Source organism: Puma concolor, chromosome B4 (assembly GCF_028749965.1).
Source record: "Puma concolor isolate L17-30 chromosome B4, mPumCon1.1.hap2, whole genome shotgun sequence".
NCBI classification, from domain to species: Eukaryota; Metazoa; Chordata; class Mammalia; order Carnivora; family Felidae; genus Puma; species Puma concolor.
Window position 1 is genome coordinate 75,279,689 of NC_141673.1, and position 23,848 is coordinate 75,303,536.

At 38.1% G+C, this 23,848-nt stretch overlaps 1 protein-coding gene across 1 annotated transcript in view; it reads left to right on the plus strand.

Moving 5' to 3' along the window:
* The window catches only part of SLC2A13 (solute carrier family 2 member 13), a 387,878-nt gene that overhangs the window by 245,891 nt on the left and 118,139 nt on the right, over positions 1-23,848 (plus strand). Inside the window, exon 6 of the mRNA XM_025930431.2 lies at positions 4,879-4,999. Within this exon, the coding sequence (XP_025786216.1) occupies positions 4,879-4,999 (121 nt within the window). The remainder of the gene's footprint in view (positions 1-4,878; positions 5,000-23,848) is intronic.

Genomic DNA, 23,848 nt, shown 5'->3' on the forward strand with positions numbered 1-23,848 from the left:
TTAGGAGGTAAAAGGCCTAGTTTTTATTTTTTTTAAGTTTATTTATTTCAAGAGAGAGAGCAAAAGAGAGCAAGAAAATGCCAGCAAGAGAGGGGCCGAGAGAGAGAATCACAAGTAGCCTCCACTCTGTCAGCACAGAGCCCAAACAGGGCTCAAACTCATGCGCCATGAGATCATGGCCTGAGCCGGAGTCAAGAGTAGGATGCTTACCCAATGATTGAGCCACCCAGGTGCCCCAGAAGGCCTAGTTTCTTGTCATAGGTCTCCCCTTTTACCTGTACATATACATGTAAATAGGACTGTTTCATGCAGTTCTGGTTTTTAACTGATTTAATAGGTCCCAGTAGAACCTAATGACAAAGGGAAGTTTACACATTCAGAAGAAAACTTGCTGTTTCACAGCCTTGCTAGTGGATTAGTATTACTCCAGTGTGACCCTTCCAGTAGGTGCTCATTTCACTTCCTGAAACCCTTGATTCTTGTGTACTTATTTCAGTGTTTTTGATATATACTTACACTTATAAGTTATATACTTATTTAAATGTTTTATTTTCATTTTTGTGTAGGTATAAATATTCTTATAGTGCTAACTATTAGAATACTGTTTTATTTAAAATTTTCTAAAATTAGCCTAGAATTTTTATTTATTTTTTTTTCAACGTTTATTTATTTTGGGGACAGAGAGAGACAGAGCATGAACGGGGGAGGGGCAGAGAGAGAGGGAGACACAGAATCGGAAACAGGCTCCAGGCTCTGAGCCATCAGCCCAGAGCCCGACGCGGGGCTCGAACTCACGGACCGCGAGATCGTGACCTGGCTGAAGTCGGACGCTTAACCGACTGCGCCACCCAGGCGCCCCTGGAATTTTTAAATCTTTGATTTGATTTTGTCCCCTGTCTTGCATTTTTATATGATCTATTTTTCTAAGTTTGCTTATTTTGAGAAAGAGAGAGCAGGGGAGGGGCAGAGAGAGACGGACAGAGAGAGAATCCCAAGCAGGCTTCACACTGTCAGCACAGAGCCCAAAGCCATTGAGATCATGACCTGAGCCAAAAGCAAGAGTCAGATGCTTAACTGACTGAGCTACCCAGGTACCCCTGATTTATTTTATCATATTGGGTTAAAAATAGTGGGAAAAGTTAAATCAAAATAATTTTTAAATAGGCACTCATTCATTAAAAATTACAACAAATAAACTATGCATATCTAGACCTGGACAAAAGAACTCTTTATACAAAGAAATACAAAATATAGAGTCCATGAGTGATTTTAAATGGAGGACATTTTATGGTATTCTTACCTTAGAGCTTGGTCAGAGAAGTAGTCTTTCTTGTAAATACTACAAATTTAAAGACAACCTCTTGATTCTTTTAATAAAAGGTCTATATCTATGTAGCTTTACTGTAGTTAATCAGAAAACCAGAAACACTGTTATTTTTCCCCAAGGATCTTGCTAGTAGAATATTTCTGAAAACATCACTCAGAGGCTGTCTCCATCAAAATTACCAGAGGTACTTATTTTGAAATATGCATTCATGGACCTTATCCCAGACTTATTAAATTAGGATCTCTGAAGACGGGGTCTGGAGCATGTACTTTATTTTTTTTTAATATAATTTATTGTCAAATTGGCTTACATATAACACCCAGTGCTCATCCCAACAAGTGCCCTCCTCAATGCTTATCACCCATTTCCGCCTCTCCCTCACCCCCATCAACCCTCAGTTTGTTCTCTGTATTCAAGAGTCTATTATGGTTTGCCTCCCCTGGAGCATGTACTTTAAACAGGTTCCCCAGGGGCACCTGGGTGGCTCAGTTGCTTAAGCATCCAACTCTTGGCTTCGGCTCAGGTCATGATCTCATGTTTTGTGAGATGAAGGCACATGTTAGTCTCTGTGCTGACAGCACTGAGCCTGCTTGTAATTCTCTCTTGTGCTCTTTTTCTCTGACCCTCCCCTGCTTGTAATCTCTCTTTCTCTCAAAATAAATAAATAAATTAAAAAAAAAAAATAGGTTCCCCAGGAGATACCTCTGTACACAAAGTGTGCTTTATTAGAGTCATGGGAAGGGGAATTACTATTTTTCTAAGTACTTATTAATTATCCAGCCTTGCACCAGGTAGTTAATGTAACTTATAACATCTGATATTTTTGAGCATGTTATTTATCCAACACACTTCACTTTCTGTGAAGAACATCTTTATTAGGAAAATTATATCAGAATCGCAAAATTTTACAGTATACTTAGTTAAGAGAAACTCTTCTTTTAAAATATAAAGAATATGCCCAATGTTCATAGAACACTGGAGAATATCTAAGGCCTTCCTTAATTGGACTTAAATCTGGGTTGGAGTAATGATTCATCAGTCAATAACTATAATTTGAATACTGGCAAGTGGCTGATAAGATATCTGTAAGCTATTAAATGAAAGGAAATAGATAATTCAAGTAGTTCTAAGCCTTAAAGGTATATGAATGAATATATGACAGGAGTAGGTGATCTTTTTAAAATTTATTCCATAAATGAAGTCGTTTAAGATACCATTTCCTTCCCTTAAGGAGGCTATCATCTTGAAAGTTTATTTTACAAGTCATATATGTGATATATCAATGATATATGTGATATATCACATATATGTATAAAATAATTTATGCCCAAACATATGTGATGCCAATAACCTGGAGATCTATTTAAAACTCAAATGTTTGATCCCCATTTTCTGAAGACTGATTCAGAGGTTTATGTACATCCCAAGCATTTGCTTCCGATAGGAAATCAGGACTGAGAAACACTGCTATATGTAATAAAGAATGGAAAGGTATAATATTGATTTTAAAAAAGATTGTCATCCAAAATGCATTAAGATAAAATTAAATTTGCACTTAAGAAGGGTTAAGCCTTCAGCTCTTTAGGAATTTTGTGTATCTAGAATGGTCCATTCACCATATTTTGCAGGTAAGTTGGACCTTTTCAGGCATAGATGCAAGAGATATGTTGTATATATTGCAGAACTCTTGACTCAAATATGTACCATATTAACCCTGTGACCTCATAGATAGTCTGAAGATTTTGTTTTCTTCAAAAATACTCAATATTGCAAAAGTCGTGGCACTATGGTCCCTTCATTCAACCAATACTTGTAGGGATCTGCTGTGTGCTAGGCATTAGAGTTGGAAGTCTGTGAGTCTGTGGTAGGTACACCATCTTAGAGTTTACATTTCATTTGTAAATTATTTGATTATTTGATAAACACAATGAAAGAAAAGTATCCTGTTTCCTTACAATGTTAAAGTATCAAAGTTTCCAGGTTGAAAAAAACGCTTAAGGACCTAGGTTCTTTGATAGACACATTTACAATAAAATTCATGGTTTGTCTTACTTGAAGAGAGAGGGATGATTTTCATAATAGACCCAGTATATCTCCTCTCTTTCCAAAAGACCTCTTTTCATTTTCCTAGTTCAGGGCTCTGATAGTCTTTTCAGAAAAGAAACTCCTGAAACTATTCCTAGTTCTGAGTTTAAGCCAACAAGGGGAAACAAACTATGATTTTAGGTTCATGGCATTTTTTTTTTGGCCCAATATGGCAAAATGGACTTCCTATCTCCCCTTCAGGCCTCCCCTTCCTTCAACTTTTTTCTACAGTTTTGAGTGTGTGTTGCTGCTGCTTCTTATGACGTAGTATTACCAAATACATGGTATAGCATTACCAAAATCTTTCAAGTTGAGTATGGTATTTAAAATTCACTGCAGTTCTGCAAGGTTAAGTATTTTCATTAAGCCCCATTTTATAGAAGACAAAATTGATCTTGGGCCTTGCCCAAGATCACAAGAGTCAAGAAACGGCAGAGTTGGAAATTAACCACAGATTTAATTTGACCCATCCCCTGTATCTTAAACACATACACCCCAGCCATTATATACTCCCATTGCATTCCAGAGTGCTCCCTAATGTTCTTCTTTTATCCATTCGTTTAATAGGATTTGGGGTCATATCTTAAATTATCTCCCAGTTTAATCAGTAAAAACTTTACTGCTATATAAATCCCCTCCCTAAATTCCATATTTTAAACTCATTGCGCCACTCCAATTAATTGTCCAAATTACTGCAATCATATTTTCTTTCTTCTTCCTTTTTGTGACTCTTTTTTGTTTATCCTCGCAGTGGCTAGAACAATAGTCAAATATGAAAACTTTGTTTTTTACTGTCAGGATGTCTCTAAGGGTCGCAAAAGTGAGCCTTTTAAGTGATGCACTTAATCACTCTTTCTACAACTTAAAATCAAAGATTCTACTTCCAAGTACCAACAGGAAAGACAGATTAATGCATGTGATATATCATCTCTGGAACCTTAAAGTCATGAAAAAAGAAAGCTCCTCTACTTGAAGAGAAATGTTCTTTCAGCTGCTTTTGAATTGTTCAGCATGTTCTTAGTTTACTGAGCTGGGGTCTTACATGAGAGAATGCCATTAGAACAATTTTCTTGGCAATGAAAGCAACGTGTGGTGCGAATCTATTGCCTTTCATTTTTCTGACATCTTGGGCACGTAGTAATGCTGGTCGTGTTAATTGATTTTGAGACTGTCGGAAATCCAATGTTTTCTGGTTTTTGGTTATTTAAGAAAATTATCACCAGTCTACTGCTTGGCTAGCAAATATATTTGCTTTGAGTTTCACTGTTTTCTTGTTTCACAGTGAATGTGCTAGTGAGTTTTTCTGATAATCTGTATATTTACTAGGAACATTTTTTAAAATACTCCAATGAAGATAAAGGTGTTTTTTCAGAGATATGTCTTGGAAAACCCAGTCTGGTTTGAAATAATGTTGCCAACTATTCTCTGATGTAAAACTTGTTTTTTTTGTTTTTTTTTTTTTTAAGGTACCACTGTGGCACTCGTTATTCTTGCCTTGGGATTTCTGCTATCAGCCCAGGTTTCCCCACGCATCACGTTTAAACCAGTAGCTCCATCAGGACAGAACACTACTTGCACAAGATACAGGTGAGTTTTCAGAATGGTCCCTTAACCTAACTCTAGTACCTTCTACTAGTACCTTTTTGTTTACTTTTAACTTTTCTACAATTTGAGAGATAAGTAGAAGCTTGCATACAGAGGAAGGTAAGGGTGGGAAAGGTGACGGGCAGGGACCACCAGAAGGAGGAATAGCATTTGCAAAGACACGAGGGTAAAAGTGGTTAAGGAAAAAGGGAGTTTGACACAATGTTGATGATGTTTTTCTGGAAATTAAAAGTTGGGATTGTTAGGCAATCTAAGCAGAAATACTGTGAAACCATTTTAGATTATATACGACTCAGTGGCATCTACATTCCAGGTAAAATAAATAACTTTAGTGAGCAATTAAACTCTTCTATGATATACATGTCTGATATAGTAGATTATAATCGGCATATTCTAACAGTCTTCACAGAGTTCCACAGGTATCCCCTCATTCATGTAAGCAGAAAAGGAAGTTTCCTTTCACTGCTGGGGTTCTTCTACAGCATTAGAAAGTAGAAAGAGATGGTGGAAGAAAGTGAAATATATTCTGATGGCCAACTGCAGGTGTAGGGGCTCCAATGTTAAGTCTAATGATAGACACACTGTGTGATTAGAAGTTGGAGAGATGGATGGATAGACAAGTGGACTGAAGAATGAACAAACGAATTAATTAGAGATTGAGCAGAACAATTATCTAGCAGCACAGTTTCAAAGTTTATAACTTCATTTTAGTGGTTGAAAAGGCTAGCAGCCCCTTTAAAATATATGGCTAGAACAAGACCTAGCTTTAAAAACAAAATATGATATTCCATCAGCCTCAATTAGATGGACACAGTCAATAGGTGAATGATTTGTTAATTTATTAACTTTTAGTCAGATACTCCTGTATGAAATTAAAACATTACATGGATATACTGAAATCCACTTGGGATCCACTTGCAAGTTCTTATTGAGCAGGTATTATATTTATGGTGGAATTCTCATTACAATAATGAGGAAGCTATATATTGCTATGCCTTCCTGGTCCAAAATTCTGATACCCACTTTCCTTTAGAGATAAATGGTTATACTCCTTCTTTCTCTTACTAATAAGGTTACTTATTCATTGGCTTACTGATTTTTTTAGTAGTCTTTATCATGTTCTAAAGAAGACTTAAAGATAAAAGAAGTTAACTTTAGATAGACCATTCCTAGATGTAGTGATGTTTACTTTCTTTGGACATCCCACATCAACTGCTAGATGATAGAGCCATTACCAGAATTCTGCGTGCTCTACTTTTTTTCTTTTTTCTTTTTTTTTTAATGTTTATTTTATTTTTGAGAGAGAGGGCAAGTGAGTGGGGGAGGGGCAGAGAGGGAGACACAGAATCCAAAGCAGGCTCCAGGCTCTCAGCTGGCACAGAGCCCAATGTGGGGCTCAAACTCAGGAACCAGGAGATCATGACCTGAGCCAAAGTTGGCAACTGACTGATCCACCCAGGTGCCCCTTCTTTTGTTTTTCTTGATGGATATTTTAAGTAAAATGTTTTCAGCAGTTACTTCTGACAAATTATTTAAAAAATCACTGTTGTTTGAGCAACAACTCTAGTATGATATCTGATTTAGATGGAGTAGTTTAGATTCAGAGTAAGACTGATAACATGCATGGTCAAATCATCTAAAGATAGAAAGTCAGCTGGAGTATGAGAAAAGTTTTATGAGCTTCTGATACACAAAAAGAATAAATAACTTTTGAATGATTTTCATAATAAATTAGTTTTCTTGACATCAGCTTTTAAAGTTTAAATAAAAATACTTATTACCCTAATATAGTTTGCATAGAAGTTTATGATTATCAACCTATTAATCCTTCTGTTCCTTCTAAGTTGTCATCTACCTAATATCTCAACACCAAGGTATAATGGAGTAGGAGAATTGATTCAGCCTACTTTTATTCTCATCACAAAAATGGGCAGCAGTTTTTAAAGCGGAACCAAATTTTTGATGTCCTTTGGGAGTTGGTAAATGTGGAAAACGGTTATATATTTTGTGCCTTCTTTCAGGGTAACATATTAGCCTTTGTGGGTATTTGACAGTGTGTATATATAGTCTGAGTGATTTTATAAAATAGGCCTGCATTCCCTTTACTTATTTTATTCTGTTATCCTTACTGATTTTGTTCTTGTTTTTGTTAAGACTATGTATACATTTTCCCCTTTAAGATAAACATGAAAGTCATGTTTGTAATACAGTACCATAGGATGAGTAATGTTTAGGCAGTAAATGTAGGTGCTGTGCTTTTCCCATGGAATTGAGCAAATAAGACAGATTTAAAAGGGAAATTGATTTAATATCTATATTAAAAATATTGTATACTATTGATGGAAGTGTAAATATTTATTCTTCATTTCAGAAAGAATACAGTTCTGCCTAATAAAAATTAAATGCCTATGCCCACTGACTTAATACTTCTATTTGTAGAGATCTGTAGACTGTAGTGATGCGTATGTAATCCATTCCAATTAGAGTCCAGTAGATGATTTACAAAAATGAATGGTTCAAGAATGGTGGTTCTTTTTTAGTTTTATAGATATTCATTATGTGGCAGGCATTAATGTAGGTTTGGGCCCATAATATTGTAGGTTGAGGGTCACTAAGTATTTGAACCCAAGAGATTGACGATTCTAAATATTTTCCAGTGTGAACTTCCCATTTTTGGATTGTTTTGATTTTTTTTGTTGAAGTATAATTAACATGCAGTGCTATATTAGTTTCAGGTATACCTTTCACATTGGTGACTTATTTTATAACTGTGAGTCTGTTCTTCTTCATTCCCTTCACCTATTTCTCCTATTCCTCCATCCACCTCCAATCTGGTAACCACCTTTTGTTATCTATATTTAAGAGTCTTTTTGGGCTTTTTGTTGTTGTTTCTTCGTTTTGTTTTTTAGATTCTACACATAAGTGGAATCGTATAATATTTGTCTTTCTCTGTCTGACTTAATTTCATTTGGCATAATGCCCTCTAGGTCCATCCATGTTGTTGCAAATGTTAAGATACCATTCTTTTTTATGGCTGCATAATATATAAATACTGTATATTCTTTGTCCATTCATTTACTGGTGGACACTTGGGTTGTTTCATACCTTGACCATGTGTGTAATAAACATAGGGGTGCATATATCTTTTTAAATTAGTGTTTTTGTTTTCTTTGGGTGAATAACCAATAGTAGAATTATTGGATCACCTGATATTTCTATTTTTAATTTTTTGAGGAACCTCCTTCCTGTTTCCTGCAGTTGTTGCACCAATTTACTTCCTGCCAACAGTGCAGGAGGATTCCCTTTTCTCCATATCCTTGCCAACACTTGTTATTTCTTGTCTTTTTATTTCTAGCCATTCTAACAGGTATTAAGGTGATTCCTAGCTGTGGTTTTGGTATGCATTTTCCTGATGATTAGTGATGTTGAGCATCTTTTCATGTGTCTTTTGGCCATCTGTATACCTTTTCTAAATTTTTTTTTTCAATGTTTATTTATTTTTGGGACAGAGAGAGACAGAGCATGAACGGGGGAGGGGCAGAGAGAGAGGGAGACACAGAATCGGAAACAGGCTCCAGGCTCTGAGCCATCAGCCCAGAGCCTGACGCGGGGCTCGAACCCACGGACCGCGAGATCGTGACCTGGCTGAAGTCGGACGCTTAACCGACTGCACCACCCAGGCGCCCCATTGTATACCTTTTCTAAAAAAAAATGTATATTCCGGTTTTCTGTGCATTTTTTGATCAGATTGTTTTTCTTTAGTGTTGACTTGTATAATAAGTTCTTTATATATTTTGAATATGAATACCTTCTGGGATATGTCATTTGCAAATATCTTCTCCATTCACTGGGTCACCCTTTTGTTTTGTGGATGGTTTCCTTTGCTGCGTAAAGGCTTTTTATTTTGATGTAACCCCAATAGTTTATTTTTGCTTTTGTTTTTCTTGACTGAAGAGACATTCATAAATATGCTGCTAAGGGTGGTGTCCAAGAGATTACTACCTATGTTTTCTTCTAGGGGTGTTTGGGTTCCAAGTCTTACATTTAGGTCTTTAATCCATCTACAGTTCATTTTTGTGTATGGTGTAAGAAAGTGGTCCAGTTTCATTTTTTTTAATGTAGCTGTACAGTTTTCCGAACACTATTTATGGAAAAGACAGTCTTATCCCTTATTGTGCATTCTTCCCTCCGTTGTCATTAGATGATTGACCATATAAGTGAAGGTTTCTTTCTGGATTCTTTTTTTTTTTTTTTTTAACTATTTATTTGAGAGAGAGAGAGAGAGAGAGAGCACACACTGCAGAGGAAGAACAGAAAGAGAGGGAGACACAAAATCTGAAGCAGGCTCCAGCACAGAGCCCAGCACGGGGCTTGAACCCATGAATCGTGAGATAGTGACCTGAGCCAAAATCAGTGCTCAATCTGCTGAGCCACCCAGGTGCCCCAAGGACTCTCTATTTTGTTCCATTGATATATGTGTCTGTTTTTGTGCTAGGACCACACTGTTTTAATTACAATAGCTTTGTAGTATATCTTGAAACCTAGGATTGTGATACGTCTAGCTTTGCTCTTCTTTCTCAGGAAAGCTTTGACTAGGTCTTTTGTGGTTCTAATACAAATTTAGAATTATTTGTTCAATTTATGTGAAAAATGCTGTTGGTATTTTGATAGCATTGCATCAGATCTGTAGATTGCTTGGGGTAGTATGAACATTTTAATGATATTAATTCTTCCAGTGTATGAACATGGTGTAACTTTCCATTTGTGTTGTCTTTAATTTCTTTCATCAGTGTCTTATCACCTTCAGTATAGGCCTTCAACCTCCTTTGTTAAATTCATCCCTAGGTATTTTATTCTTTTGGTACAATTGTAAATAGAACTGTTTTTTTTTTAATTCTCCTTTTGCTACTTCATTATTAGTATACAGAAAATGCAAGAGATTTCAATATATTACTTTTGCATCCTGCAACTTTTCTGAATTCATTCAGTTGTAATGGTTTTTGGTGGAGTCTTTAAAGTTTTCTATATGTAGTACCATGTCATCTGCAAGTAGTGATGGTTTTATTTCTTCCTTACCAATTTGGATGCCCTTTATTTCTTTTTCTTGTCTGATCACTGCCATAGGATTTCCAGTACTATGTTGAGTAAAAGTGGTAAGAGTGGACATCTCTGTCTTATTACTGAACTCACTGGAAAATCTTTCAGTTTTTTACCATTCTTAACCATTTTTTTACCATTAATATGATGTTAGCTGTGGGTTTTTCATATATATGGCTTTTATTATGTTGACATATGTTCCCTCTAAATCCACTTTATTGAAAGTTTTTACCGTTAATGGATGTTACATTTTGTCAGATGTTTTTTCTGCATCTATTGAGATGATCATTTGGTTCTTATCCTTCCTCTTGTTAATGTGACATATCACACTGATTGATTTGTGAATATTGAACCACCCTTGGATCCCTGGAATAAATCCCACTTGATTATGGTGAATGATTTTTTAAAATGTATTGTCAAGGGGCGCCTGGGTGGCGCAGTCGGTTAAGCGTCCGACTTCAGCCAGGTCACGATCTCGCGGTCCGTGAGTTCGAGCCCCGCGTCGGGCTCTGGGCTGATGGCTCAGAGCCTGGAGCCTGTTTCGGATTCTGTGTCTCCCTCTCTCTCTGCCCCTCCCCCGTTCATGCTCTGTCTCTCTCTGTCCCAAAAATAAAAATAAACGTTGAAAAAAAAAATTTTAATAAAAAAAATGTATTGTCGAATTCAGTTTGCTAATATCTTTTTTTAGGATTTTTGCATTTGTGTTCATCAAAGATACTGGCCTGTAGTTTTCATTTTTTGTAGTGTCCTTGGTTTTGGTATCAGTGTAGTACTGGCCCAAGTTTTCCTTCCTCTTCTATTTTTTTAGAATAGTTTGAGAAGAATAAATATGAACTATTCTTTAAGTGTTTGGTAGAATTCACCTGTGAAGCCATCTTGTCCTGAACTTTTGTTTGTTGGGAGTTTTTTGATTACTGATTCAACTTCATTACTAATAATTGTTCAGTTCATATTTTCTGTTTCTTCCTGATTCAGTTTTGGAAGATTGTATGTTTCTAGGAATTTATCCATTTTTTTCTAGGTTGTCCAATTTTTTGGCATATAATTCTTCATAATATTCTCTTATAATCCCTCTGTATTTCCTTGGTATCAGTTGTTATTTCTTATCCTTCATTTCTGATTGTACGTATTCATGTCCTCTCCCTTTTTTTGTTGATGAGTCTGACTAAAGGTTTATTATTTTTATCTTTTGAAAGAACTGGGTCTTGGTTTCATTCCTCTTTTCTATTTTTTTTTTTTTAGTCTTTATTTCATTTATTTCCACTTGAATCTCTATTATTTCCTTCCTTCCACTTGCTATGAGATTTAATCATCTTTTCCTAGCTCTTGTAGGTGTAGAACCAGGTTTTTGAAATTTTTTTGTTTCTTGAAGCTGGCTTGTATCACTGTAAACTTACCTTTTGTAACTGCTTTTGCTGTGTCCCAAAGATTTTGGACAGTGTATTTTCATTTTCATTTTTCTCTGTATTTTTTGATTTCCACTTCTATTTCTTACTTGACCCATTTATTGTTTAGTCTCCATGTGTTTGTGTGTGTTCCAGAATTTTTTCTTGTAATTTATTTCTAGTTTCATACCATTATGTTTTTCATACCTACCATTATGGTAGGAAAAGATGCTTGATAAGATTTCAGCCTTCTTAAATTTATTGAGAATTATTGTGTGACCCAACATATGATCTGTGCAGTTGAAAAGAATGTGTATTCTGTTGTTTTTGGATGGAATGTTCTGTATGTATCTGTTAGGTTCACCTGGTCTAATGTGTCTTCAAAGCCACACTTTTCTTATTGATTTTTCTGTCTGGATAATCTATTTATTGATGTAAATGGGGTGTTAAAGTTCCCTACTCTGATTGTATTACTCTCAATTTCTCCCTTTATGTCTGTTAATATTCATTTTATTTTGGTGCTCCAATCTTGGGTACATAGATATTTACAATTGTTATATCCACTTGTTAGGTCAATCCCTTTATGTCTCTTGCTAGCTACAGTGTTTTTAAGTCAGTTTTGTCTGTTGTAAGTATTGGTACCTTGGCTGCTTTTTGCACCTCCATTTTCATGAGATGTTTTCTGTCTCTTCGTTTTCGTTCTGTGTCTTTAGGTCTGAAGTGAATCTTATGTAAGCAGCATATAGATGGGTCTGATTTTTCATTTATTCTGTCACCATATGTTTTTTGATTGGATCATTAAGCTCATTACACTTAAAGTTATATTTGATAGGTGTTTCCTGATTGCCATTTTGTTCATTGTTTTCTGGTTATTTGTACTTACCTGTTCCTTCCTTTTTACTCTATCCGCCTTATAGTTTGATGGTTTTCTTTAGAGTTATGCTTGGGTGCCTTTCTCTTTCAATTTTCTGTATCTCTTGTAGGTTTTTGATTTGTGGTTACCATTGGTCTCATATATATCTGGTGTGTATAGCAGTCTGTATTAAGTTGATTGTCACTTAAGTTCAAACACATTCTAAAAGTATTAATTCTTTACTCCCCCGCAGTGTCTTATGTATATGAAGTCATATTCTGCATCTTTTTATTTTGTGTATCCTTTGACTAATTTTTGTAGGTATAATTGATTTTACTTCTTTTGTGTTTTCATTTCCATACTGGCTTTATAACTGATTAATCTACTTCCTACCTTTACTATATGTTTGCTTTTTTTTTCTTTCAGAATTTTCTTATTTCTCATTATTTCCACTTAAAGAATTCCCTTTAAGGTTTCTTGTAAGGTTGGTTTAGTGGTGATGAACTCCCTTAACTTTTGTCCGGGAAACTCTCTATCTCTCCTTCTATTCTGAATGATAACATTGCTGGGTATTCTTGTTTATAGGCTCTTTCCTTTCAGCACTTTCAATATATCATGCCACTCCCTTCTTGCCTGCAAAATTTCTGCTAAAAAATGTTGTTAGTTGCATGGTGTTTCCCTTGTATGTAATGGTGTTCTTTTCTCTCATTTTTTTCTTTGCATGCATAATTTATATTTATTGATTTCCTGGCTTTCATTAGCCTATGGATAACAGCAAAAATGCATTACAGAAGAAAATGAATAGTGTGAGAGCGAACCTTGGCATAATGGATAGATCAACACATGCTTGGGGTAAATATAAAGCTTTGTTAATTATCATAAGCAGTTACAATTGATGAGTGATATTTCACTACGTATCTTTCAGCTGATTAATGGCATTTTTAGAGTCATTTTAATGGGAAGCTGATAAGTTGGCTACATTTACATTTGAATCAGAGTATTTATGATAGAGGCAGCCCCAGAAACTCATTGGCAGATGATCAGGCAACATTCCCTGAGGGATTGGGGCAGGGAGTCAGCTTTGGAATATGGCCACTCACCTATTACTTCTGTTATTTATCCAAAAGTGTCTGTATGAGGAAGGGGATGAGAACTCTAATGGCCTCCTCACCACTGGCCACACTCCTACACTCCAGTTAATCTCCAGGAGAAAGGGCCAGATGCTTGTCATGCCCAGAGAATGGAACCCCGGTCACACTTGCATGTCCTCTGTCACTGGGTGTCACATGCCAGTGCCATGGGCAGTAGCAGCAGCTCCTAAGCTTCCTCACCAAGGATTCCACATGTGAGGGAGAGATCTTGGCCTGAGGAAAGACAATACTCTTGGGGCCTGCTTCCCCTGTTTCCTAACTGGGTTGACAGCCAACTCAACAAGCTCCCAGGAGAGCACAGAAGAGACCACAGCTCAGATCCAGAGGAGCATCTAATCACATATATTACTCAACAGCTCCCATTTTAAACCTAGAAGCAGGGCCTGCACCTGAGTTGTAAGCCATTAAACTCTGGTTCTATTAAACAAGAACAGGAGTTAGGATGTGGAACAGAGAAAAGTTCTTGAAAGGAAGTAAAGAAGTAAATCCTCATGTAGGCATACCTTTCTGCTCCTTTTGGAGGAGAGGGGAGGATCCCTCCTCTGGAATTTCCATTAGAAGAAGAATAATATGGAAGCTTCCATTATCCTCCTGAGCAATTACATGTTCAGAAGTCAGGAAGAGGCAAAAGCTTTCTCCTAAGCTAATACTTTGTTTCCTTTTTTTATTTTTCATTACTTAAAACTTCTCCCTTTATCATTACTTTTTGTCATTTTAATGGCTATGTCCTTTGGTGTGGACCTCCTTGGGTTCAACTTGTTAGGGACTCTCTTTGCTTCCATACCTTGATGTCTGTTTCCTTGCCCAGATTAGGGAAGCTTTCAGCTATTATTTCTGCAAATAAGTTTTCTGTCCTCTTCTCTCTCTTCTTCTTCTGGGAACCCTATGATATGAATGTGTTACTGATTATTTTTTATATTTTTATCTCTTTGTTGAAGTTCTCACTGAGATAATTCACTCTTAAGTCTAGTGAGTATCTTTGTGGTCATTACCTTGAATTCTTTATCAGGCATACTGCTTATCTCTGCTTCATTTAACTTTTTTGCTGTGATTTTGTTTTATTTTTTCATTTGGAACATACTCCTCTGTCTCCTCGTTTTGTCTAACTCTTTATGTTTGTTTCTGTGTATTAGAAAAGTCAGCCACATCTGATCTTGAAAGTAGTGACCTTGTATAGAAGAGGTCCTGTGGTGCCCTGTAGTGCAGTTCTTTGTGGTCACCATAACCAGGTCTCAAGAGGTGTCCCTTGTGTGGGCTGCATATTCCTTCATATTATGACTAAGCCTTGATTGATTTCAGCCTGGCCAGTTGTAATGACCCACTTTGCCTGGTGTGGGCACACTGGGCCAGTAATTATCCCTAGGCTGTTAAGAGGCCAGTCTGTGGCAGCTATGGGCTTTTTGGTGGGTAGGGCCAGCAGCCAGATGAGCTGTCTGCAGTTAGCCCTCACTGAAAGGCAATGCTTGCTCCCTTGCGCCTTGCTCCCAGGCTCTTACTGGTGGTCGGAGCCAGCAGTTAGCCTGGTTCTTGGCAGTTAACAAGCTCTGCCATAGCTGCAGGTGCACCAAAGGGCAGCAGCTAAGAAGCTCAGCTGCTGGAACTGCAGATACTCTTGTGTGTGGGGTTATATCTCCTGATTCCTCATGGTGGGAGTAACTTGGATGTAGCACCAGTCTTTGCCCAGGTTGCTTGCAGGGTCTGGTGGAGCAGGAGACAGTTAGGAGAGAAGCCTGCCTTTGCCAAGGTGGGCAGGTTGTATGGGGTCCACAGAAAAGTGCTGGGATGGGGCACACGGTGCTAGCAGAGTAGATGGAGAGTATTAGAATTGGGTTCTCATGCATCCAGCTATCTAGGCTGGGGGATGGGGAAGAGAAATGGTACCTGCAAGCACTTTTGTTCCCGAGAAATTTCCTGAAGGCCCCCGAAATTTCCTGAAATTACCTCTTCAGCACATGTTCTAAGATAAGCCAGTAAATCTTCACATACACCTCTAGGTGCTTTTCAAACTGCTTCTTTGGTTGTGTGTCTCAGATAGAATTATTTTGCTGACTCTTTCAGCGAAGGGACTCAGTTTCCTACCACCTTCTGCTCTCCTGGAGGTAAGCCTGTTGATTGTTAAAGTTCCCAGAATCAAACCCTGCTTATTTTTTTTAATGTTTATTTATTTTGCAAGAGAGAGAGTAAGAGCACAAGAGCATGCAAGCGTGTTGGGGAGGGGTAGAGAGAGGGAGAAATAGGATCCCAGGCAGGCTGTGCGCTCATGAACCATGAGATCATGACCTGATCCAAAATCAAGAGTCTGACACTCAGCCAGCTGAGCCACCCAGGTGCCCCAAGCCCTGCTTATTTTTAAAGCTCCCCAAGTTAAGACCACAGCTGGGTGTAATGGGGACTCATAGTCACACTGAGGGTCCCAGGGACAGGTGTGGCTAGTGTGGTGGTATTCCTTCCATTTTTTTTTTAACGCTTACTCATTTTTGAGAGACAGCGAGTGATCAGGGGAGGGGCAGAAAGAGAGGGGGAGACACGAAATCTGAAGCAGGCTCCAGGCTCTGAGCTGTGAGCACAGAGCCCGTTGTGGGGCTCAAACCCACGAACCATGAGATCAGGACCTGAGCCAAAGTCATGCTTAACCAACTGAGCCACTTAGGCACCCCTCCTTCCATTTGTGATTAGTCTCACTAGTAGGCTTGATTTCCAACATTCATCCCTCTTACGCTTTTTGATGTGGCCTTCTCTGTATGAGTAGCTGGACAGTCCCTTCTGCCAGTCCTCGGGTTGTCTTTAGTTAGTTGCAAAGATGTTGCTGTTATCTCAGTGTGTCCATAGGGCAAGGTGAGTGCAAGATTCTCCTCCTCTATCATCTTTCTCCAAACTCCAGAATATTTCAATTTTTTAAATTATTGATATTTTATTCCAAGACCTGGTTCTATTTGTGTGAAGTGAATTTAAAAGACATCTTTCAGATCTTCTTTTTACTGTACAGAGATGGAGATAGAAGCAAGTTGCTGTAGTCAGATATTCAGCCAACTGAATAAAAGCTCTCACAGGGTACTAACCATGACTGGGAGAAGTAACTCCTTTGTGGGTATCATCTAAATCCTATATCTGTATAAGAATATATATACATATACTGCCAATACAGCCTTTGGCTTCATACTCTCATATTACTAATGTACTATTTCTTCTGTATCCAATTAAACATACTTTCTTATGAGAGCTATCGAAGCTTTGAAGATTCATACTTTTGCTAAGTAACACTTTCGCTGAATCTTTGACAGTTTATTATTTTCAAGTGTGGTTTCAGTATATGTAAATCACTATCATAAAATCCTTCAAAGTAGACAGATATTTCCTAAACTGCATTTTGTAGAATTTCGAGGTACCCTTGCCCTAGGATTTTCATCTCATTCATTCATTCATGTATTCATGCATTTACTTAAAAATATTTATGGAACACCTCCTTATAAGGTTATAGTAAGGGTGAATTAATATAAGAAAATGGTGTCTGGGACATAATAAGCATTCAGTGAATGTTATAGAATTGATACAATGAGTAAAACTTATAATTGGAGATGACTTTGGGATAATGGGTCGTCTTTCAGAAAAGATTACCCTGTGGATAGGATGTTTGAACTGAGCTCTGAAAGGGGGAGAGGAGCATGCCTAGCAGAAGAAACAGCAGATGCAAAGGTCATGCAAGGCACAGGGAACTTGGCAAGTGCAAGGAACTGAAAGAATGCTAATGCAGTCAGAGAAGCATAAGAAAACACTGGTAAAGTGGGTGGAGCCAGATAGTGCAGGACCTCAGAAGTCATGTGAGCTACTCTGATCTTCAGTCTAGGAACATGAACCCATTGAGAAGTTTCAAGCGGGGTAGTGGCTTGGCCAGATTTTCAATTCTAAGCTTTCTCTCTGGGGGTGTGGTGCACAGAGGGCAGGCATAGGGAGATTGGTTATTAGGGTTGTCTATGAGAGAGATAATGGTTGCCTGGACTATAGTGGCAATACTGAAGATAAACAGTAATTCTAGATAGACTTAGGAGAGAAAAATCAAGAGGAATTAAATAGTAATTGATTAACTATGAGCAACTAGGTAGAAGAGATCATGGAAATAAAGTGGGGCTATTGGGTGAGACAATCACTATATTTTAGTAGGAATTTACAAAAGAGAATGGGCCTCTGATTCATTTTTATTTTATCTTTTAAAATTTCCTATTTGAGAGCCTTACTTAGAATCATCTAAGGAAGTGTTTAAGCTACCCATCCCTCATTCCCATGGATCTGCCTCACCAGAATAGTGGAGGATAGGTTAGAAATTCTCCCTCAGGTGATTCGAGTACATCTTCCATTAAAAACCACAGACCATAATGCTTCAATTTTTTTAAATGCCAGCTTCTTTTCTTTTTTTACTCCCTTGAACATTGTTAAAGCAATAGTACAAAAATAATCAATGTGGTCCTTTTTCTGTGACATACTATTTTCATGTTTTCCTGTCCAGATGAAGTTTACAAGCATTGAAATTGACAAACTGTTGCTTCATTATAGGCCTCCCTACGGTGATGACGCTAGTTTTGAGAAACTGTATACGCCTAACTAATTAGCTCCTCAAGGTTTATTTACAGTAAAAACATTTTTGCATTCCCTACCCTTTTCCTTCTCCTTTCACCAACCTTGTGTGATTTAGCATACATTGTTGGCATGACACTACAAAACTATTAGATTCAATCATAAAATTTAGAAATGTGCAGAAACCCCAGTAGCCCCTAATTTTTTTCTCAGCATTTAGCATCCTGGTGAAGATGTGTTCGTATCCAGTAATTCTTAGCAACTTGACAATGAATGTAGTATTACACTATAAATTGAAACATTCCATTTTGGTCAAATTTTGTTTCCCGCCTAGTGATTTCCTTTAAAATTAATCTACTTTAATTTTTTTTGGCCTGGTTATACAGGCTAATATGCTTTGAAGTTACAGAAGAAAATATGTCTGTTGAATAATATCCATAGACCTACTTCAGATGAAGATAAATGTACATAAAGGGAAAATAAGCATTGAAATAGAAAGCCCATCATATACCCTTGTCTCCAAATAGTTATACATGTCTTTTGGTAACATTTAAATACCCAGGCATGAATTTGACACCTGGATGAGAATTGTGCAAGAGATTCTTGGAAGTAGTTGTCCACTTAACGGGACATTTTCATTTTCTTCATGACCTTTTTATCTTCATGCCTTGGCACTTGGCCAAGGACCTACAAAGCCCCCACAATAGCAGGATCCTGTGTTCAAACTTGTGTTTTCCACAGTCAAGCAGTGTTTCTTGGGAAACCAGAAAGACAAAAAGGAGGACTCTAGCTGTGCAGAGCAGGGAAACAATATCGCAGGAAGAAGGAGCATCATGTGGACAGGCCCTCCCTAGGGAGGGCTTCTTCAAGGAGTGTACCAGGGAGGTGAGGCATAGCAGGTCAGCAGTAGAATGGCCCAGAGATAGACTGGATGGCAGGCCAGTGACAGATTGTTCTGGGGCCTCGTAAACCATGAGAATTCAGAACGTTGTGTTAGATTACTGAGATGTCTTTGAAGGGTGTTGAGGTGAAATAATCTGATTTGTGTTTTTAAAAGCTCGCTCTGGCTGCAGAGTAGATAACTGATAGAGAAGGACCAAGGGGGCTAGAGGGAGATGAAGTAAAAGAGCTCAGTAGCCTAGGCAGGAAGTAATGCAGGGTTGACACTGACTATGAAGACATAGAGACTCAGTAGGTTGGAGGGGAGTGACAGGGCTGGGTGCTCAGGTAGATGACATGCAAGGACAAAAGCTTTACACACAGTTAGAATCATACTCAGGTGAGAGGAGCCCAGGGATCTGAAACTTGACTCTCGTCCACCTCTCGGAAACAATGTTCCAGGGGTGTAGGTCTGCAGACTTCCTCGTACTTGCCTATTAAATATAGCAATAACGTAGTAAGAACAGTACTTAGTGTTTGCTGTCACTTCTATTCTTCTATTTTCATTCCTTCTGGAATTCAGAAGACTCTTTGAGAAAAGCTCTTCTGAACTTGTCCATTTAGGTTTGAAGTAACAGAAGAAGGTAAAGGGAAAAACATGTATCTCTGATAACCCATAAGGACCCTTTGTCTCATTCAAGAGCTCTGGTCATTGTAATGAATAAATAAAATCAACCTGGAAGAGTTCTGTTCACATTTCAAGCCAACCTACCTTAGATTATCATCCCTACTTTGTTCTGTGTAAACAAAAGGAATGCACCATCCAGTACTGTGACAGCAATAGACTACAGCCATAACCACTGGGGTATTTCCCTATAATAAAGGCCAAGGGCACTGCAAATAAAATGAGTACTAAATGGAGTTTCCAAAAAACTTAACTATTCTCCAATTAAGTTTAAATAAAATAAGATCACCTTCTTATAGATTATGATATTGAATGAGTGATGAAAACAGTTCAGGGATTAACATTTAAATATTCTGGTTTGTTGAATTGCAGCATTTCCATCACAATGTAAAAGCATGTTACATAGACCCTACTATCTATGTTTTCCCTTTATGTGAGGTAGGGAAACACCTTTTGCAGTGGGCCATTCTTTTATTTTGTTTTTTAAGCTTATTTATTTTGAGAGATAGCATGTACACAAGCAGGGAAGAGGCAGAGAGAGAAAGGGAGAGAGAGAATCTCAAGCAGGCTCTGTACTGTCAGTGCGGAGCCTGACATGGGGCTTGAACTCATGAACTGTGAGACCATGACCTGAGCCAAAGCCAAGAGCTGGCCACTTAACTGGCTCAGCCACCCAGGCGCCCCTGTTTTATTTTTTAATACAAAGCATAACAATCTGGTTAAAAGAGTCTTTTTAGTGAATGTAACTTCAGAAACTATTTTGGTTAACCAGGTGGTTGGTTGGTTGGTTGGTTGGTTGGTTGGTTGGTTGGCTGGCTGGCTGGCTGGCTGGGCAAGAGAGGGGTTCGCTGGCTGGCTGGAGTTGGAAGAAGGTAGGTGACACTGACTAAAGGAAGTTTCATGTATAGTTTCATAATCCTGGAATTTAGGTATATTTGGTAGAAAATTTGGTAACACTTTGTTGCTAAAAAATAGTTGTTAATGTAGGAAGCTTCCAAGCCTTTGTCTCTTCCAATCCTGTCTACAGCATATTTAGTGATTCATTTGTAAGCATGCCAACAGACACAACAGTTGAGATGGGATGATCTCTGGGCACACAACAAGTCACGCACTTGGTCAGGCAATGCTTCAATGAGTTTTTGACACTGTTTCTTGGTAATAACAAGAGAATGTTATCCTAATACTAATGAGTAAATAGTGAAACAAGATAGTATGACACATGCCTCTTGGATTATAACATCAAGGTTATATGGTGAATACATTGGAAGACTAGAAAAATGAAATCTTGTATCCTAAGCAGCCTGGTTTTAGAAAGCAGACATCCAGCAATTGATCATTGCATGATTTCATACACTTTAGCAAATCAAAGAATACCACACTTCAGAAAAAAAATATTTATATACTTTTGGAATCAGTTCATTGTTTAATAAACATTTTTGAGAGTGGCAATAGGTCAGGGGATATTGAGATTAAAAGGAAAAAAGGAAGCCTTACTCCACATTCAAAGCTAGAAGGGAGAAAGATGCGAATAAATAACTTCAAAGTAGTGTGGTAAAGGCTGACAGATGTAGCAGAGCCTGTCCTTGCATAATTCACTTCTCCTAGGGCTGTCGTAGAAGGCTTCACACGGTTCTTAACCTTAACATTATTCTAGATGTCTTCATAGAGTAATGTTTCCAGCCGCGTAAAATCAATTATGTAAGAGTCCAAAGGAAATCAAGTATATTGAAATACAGTTGCCAAAGTATTTTGCTAAATAAATTTGTTAACATGGTGATGTGTGTAGTTCCTCACTAACATTGAGTAATAGATCTGGCTGCAGAGCTAATGCCAAAGTTTCAAAACCATAGTGAATATAAATGGTTTTTGAGATTTCTATAGCTACTATAATGGGATATGGAAATATACATGATTTCTATTATCGTAGTTTATTGCCTACATTCATAATTGAAGGAAAGGCTAAATTTTAGTGAAAGGCTAATGAAATAGAGGTCAATTTTTTTTTTCTCATCCAAGTTCACAGGCCCTGTATTAAGTCCTCACATAGGAGTGAGCTTGATCTAATTCTCCAAGGGTGAGTAAGAGTTTCTCAGACCAGGGAAGTAGAGAAAGCCCCCAGGTCAAACAGGTTAGCTCTTCATGGAATTCTAAAGTTTGATAGTGCTGGAGAAAGGGACACCAGTCAGGAGATGAGATGGAAGGAAGGGCAGGGCTTTATATACTAAATCAAGATGTGTAATGGATGAGAGCCATTCAGTGGCATGGGGCAAGGAAGTAACATAATCAAATCTGAGCTTCAGAAACAGTTTTCTGTATGAATTTTGGAGGGCCTCTTGAAGGCGAGGACAAAAACTTCTGGAAAGAAATAACAAGAGTCTGAAGTTACTGCATGATAGTGAGCTTGAGGACAAAGGTATCTTTGGAGATATGATTGAGAATAGACTGGTTAGATAGTCTCCAAACAGTAGACTGTTTGAATAGTTCAATATTATGGATATTCAGTTGGGGATTAAGTGACCCCAGGGGTCAAGGCCTTGGGCCTGCTCACCCCAAAAACCCAGCATGGGGGCAAGGGGTGAGGAAAGAGAAGGGCTCGCCCGGAACCACTGCTGGAAAGGAATTAACTCTCCAAAGGTCTCCCCTGCTCCCTGCCTAGGTCAGGCCTTCATGGTTTCTGCTCTGAGCCCCCCATGAGCAGGCATCAAGGGGGGTACTTTGGGAAGGGGCGGACCCCAGGGGAAAGCAAAGGGCTTCTCAGGGAACCCCCCACATTCTCTCACTGAAGTTTCCCACCAGGATGGTCCCATGGCCAGAGCCCCTTGGCATCCCCGAGCCCCCAAGCCCCCTTCAAAGGAAAAAGAGGCTCAGGGTCTGACTTCATGAACAGTGAGTGACCTGGCTGGCATGGCATGGTTGAGGCCCACTTACCTGTTGTTGGCCCCCCCTCTATGTCCCTCACCCCAGGTCTGAGGCTGGGGACCTAAGCTCTCTTCCCCATCACAGTTCCCATCCCTGAAAACCCCTTTGGAGAGTTAATTGTCTGTGTGAGGTGCTTAACCTATTAGCCCTGAGAACACAAAGCAATAATCTTTGTTACTGAGATGCGCGGCTGTTCGTGGTGGTTGTTTTTTTTTTTTTTTTTTTAATGTTTCCTAATAAAAGAGAAGCTGCATTTAAAAAAAAATATATACCTAGGAAAATATATGGACCATAATTTCAGGCATGCTTTTTATTTTAAAATAATAATAGTTTTGTTTTTTAATTTTTATTTTATTTTAGAGAGTGAGCTGGGGAGAGGGACTGGTGGGGGGGTGGGGAAGGGGGAGAGAGATTGAATCTCAAGCAGACTCCATGGTTAGCACAGAGCCCGGCTTAGGGCTTGATCCCACAACTCTGGAATCATGAACTGAGCTGACATCAAGAGTCAGACACTCAACCATCTGAGCCACCCGGTACCCCCAAATAATAATAGTTTCTGTGTTAATTAATTCTTACTATATGCAGGCATCATTCCACATGAATATTAGTTCAATTACCTTTTAAGTTTCCCTAAGTGGGAGATGTTGTCATTACTTAATTTTATGGATAAGTGTATATAACTTGCTGAGGGTGGTGAAACTGGTAAGTTGCAGGGCCCCCTTGTTCTCTCCACCACCACGCCCTTTGGTCAGACTAATGGCCTTTCTCTGAACATGTGTTATGACTACTCATCTATGAGTATTAAAGAAACTAAAGAAACTCTTAAGTCTCTATTACCTGAGAAGCAAAGGGAAGGGCTTTAAATTCCACACGTTTAACAGCCAGGTATTCAAATACTAAGTTTTTATTTAACAAAATGATTCCCTTGAAAATCAAGTATCAAATGATGAAAATAATTAAAACAACAACGTAATTAAATTTTATCATCAGTTAATGTGCCTTTTAATTGAACTAACATTAAAACTCTTTAAAATCACTGCCAGTCATTTCACCTTTTCAGCAGCTCTCATCTTGGCAAAATAAGGTATACCATGATAAATACCATGCTTTTGTGGCCTGAACAAAGTCCTTACTGACTTCTAGGAGAATCATTTATGAAAAGAAAATGATGCCCAGCATAGAGGTATTAAGGACTAGGTTTATAAACCCCTGCCTCTGGACCTTATCACAATTAGAGATGACTCCCTTCATCCTCTGAAGCTTGCTTTTGATTCTTTTATAAAAGAAAGAAAT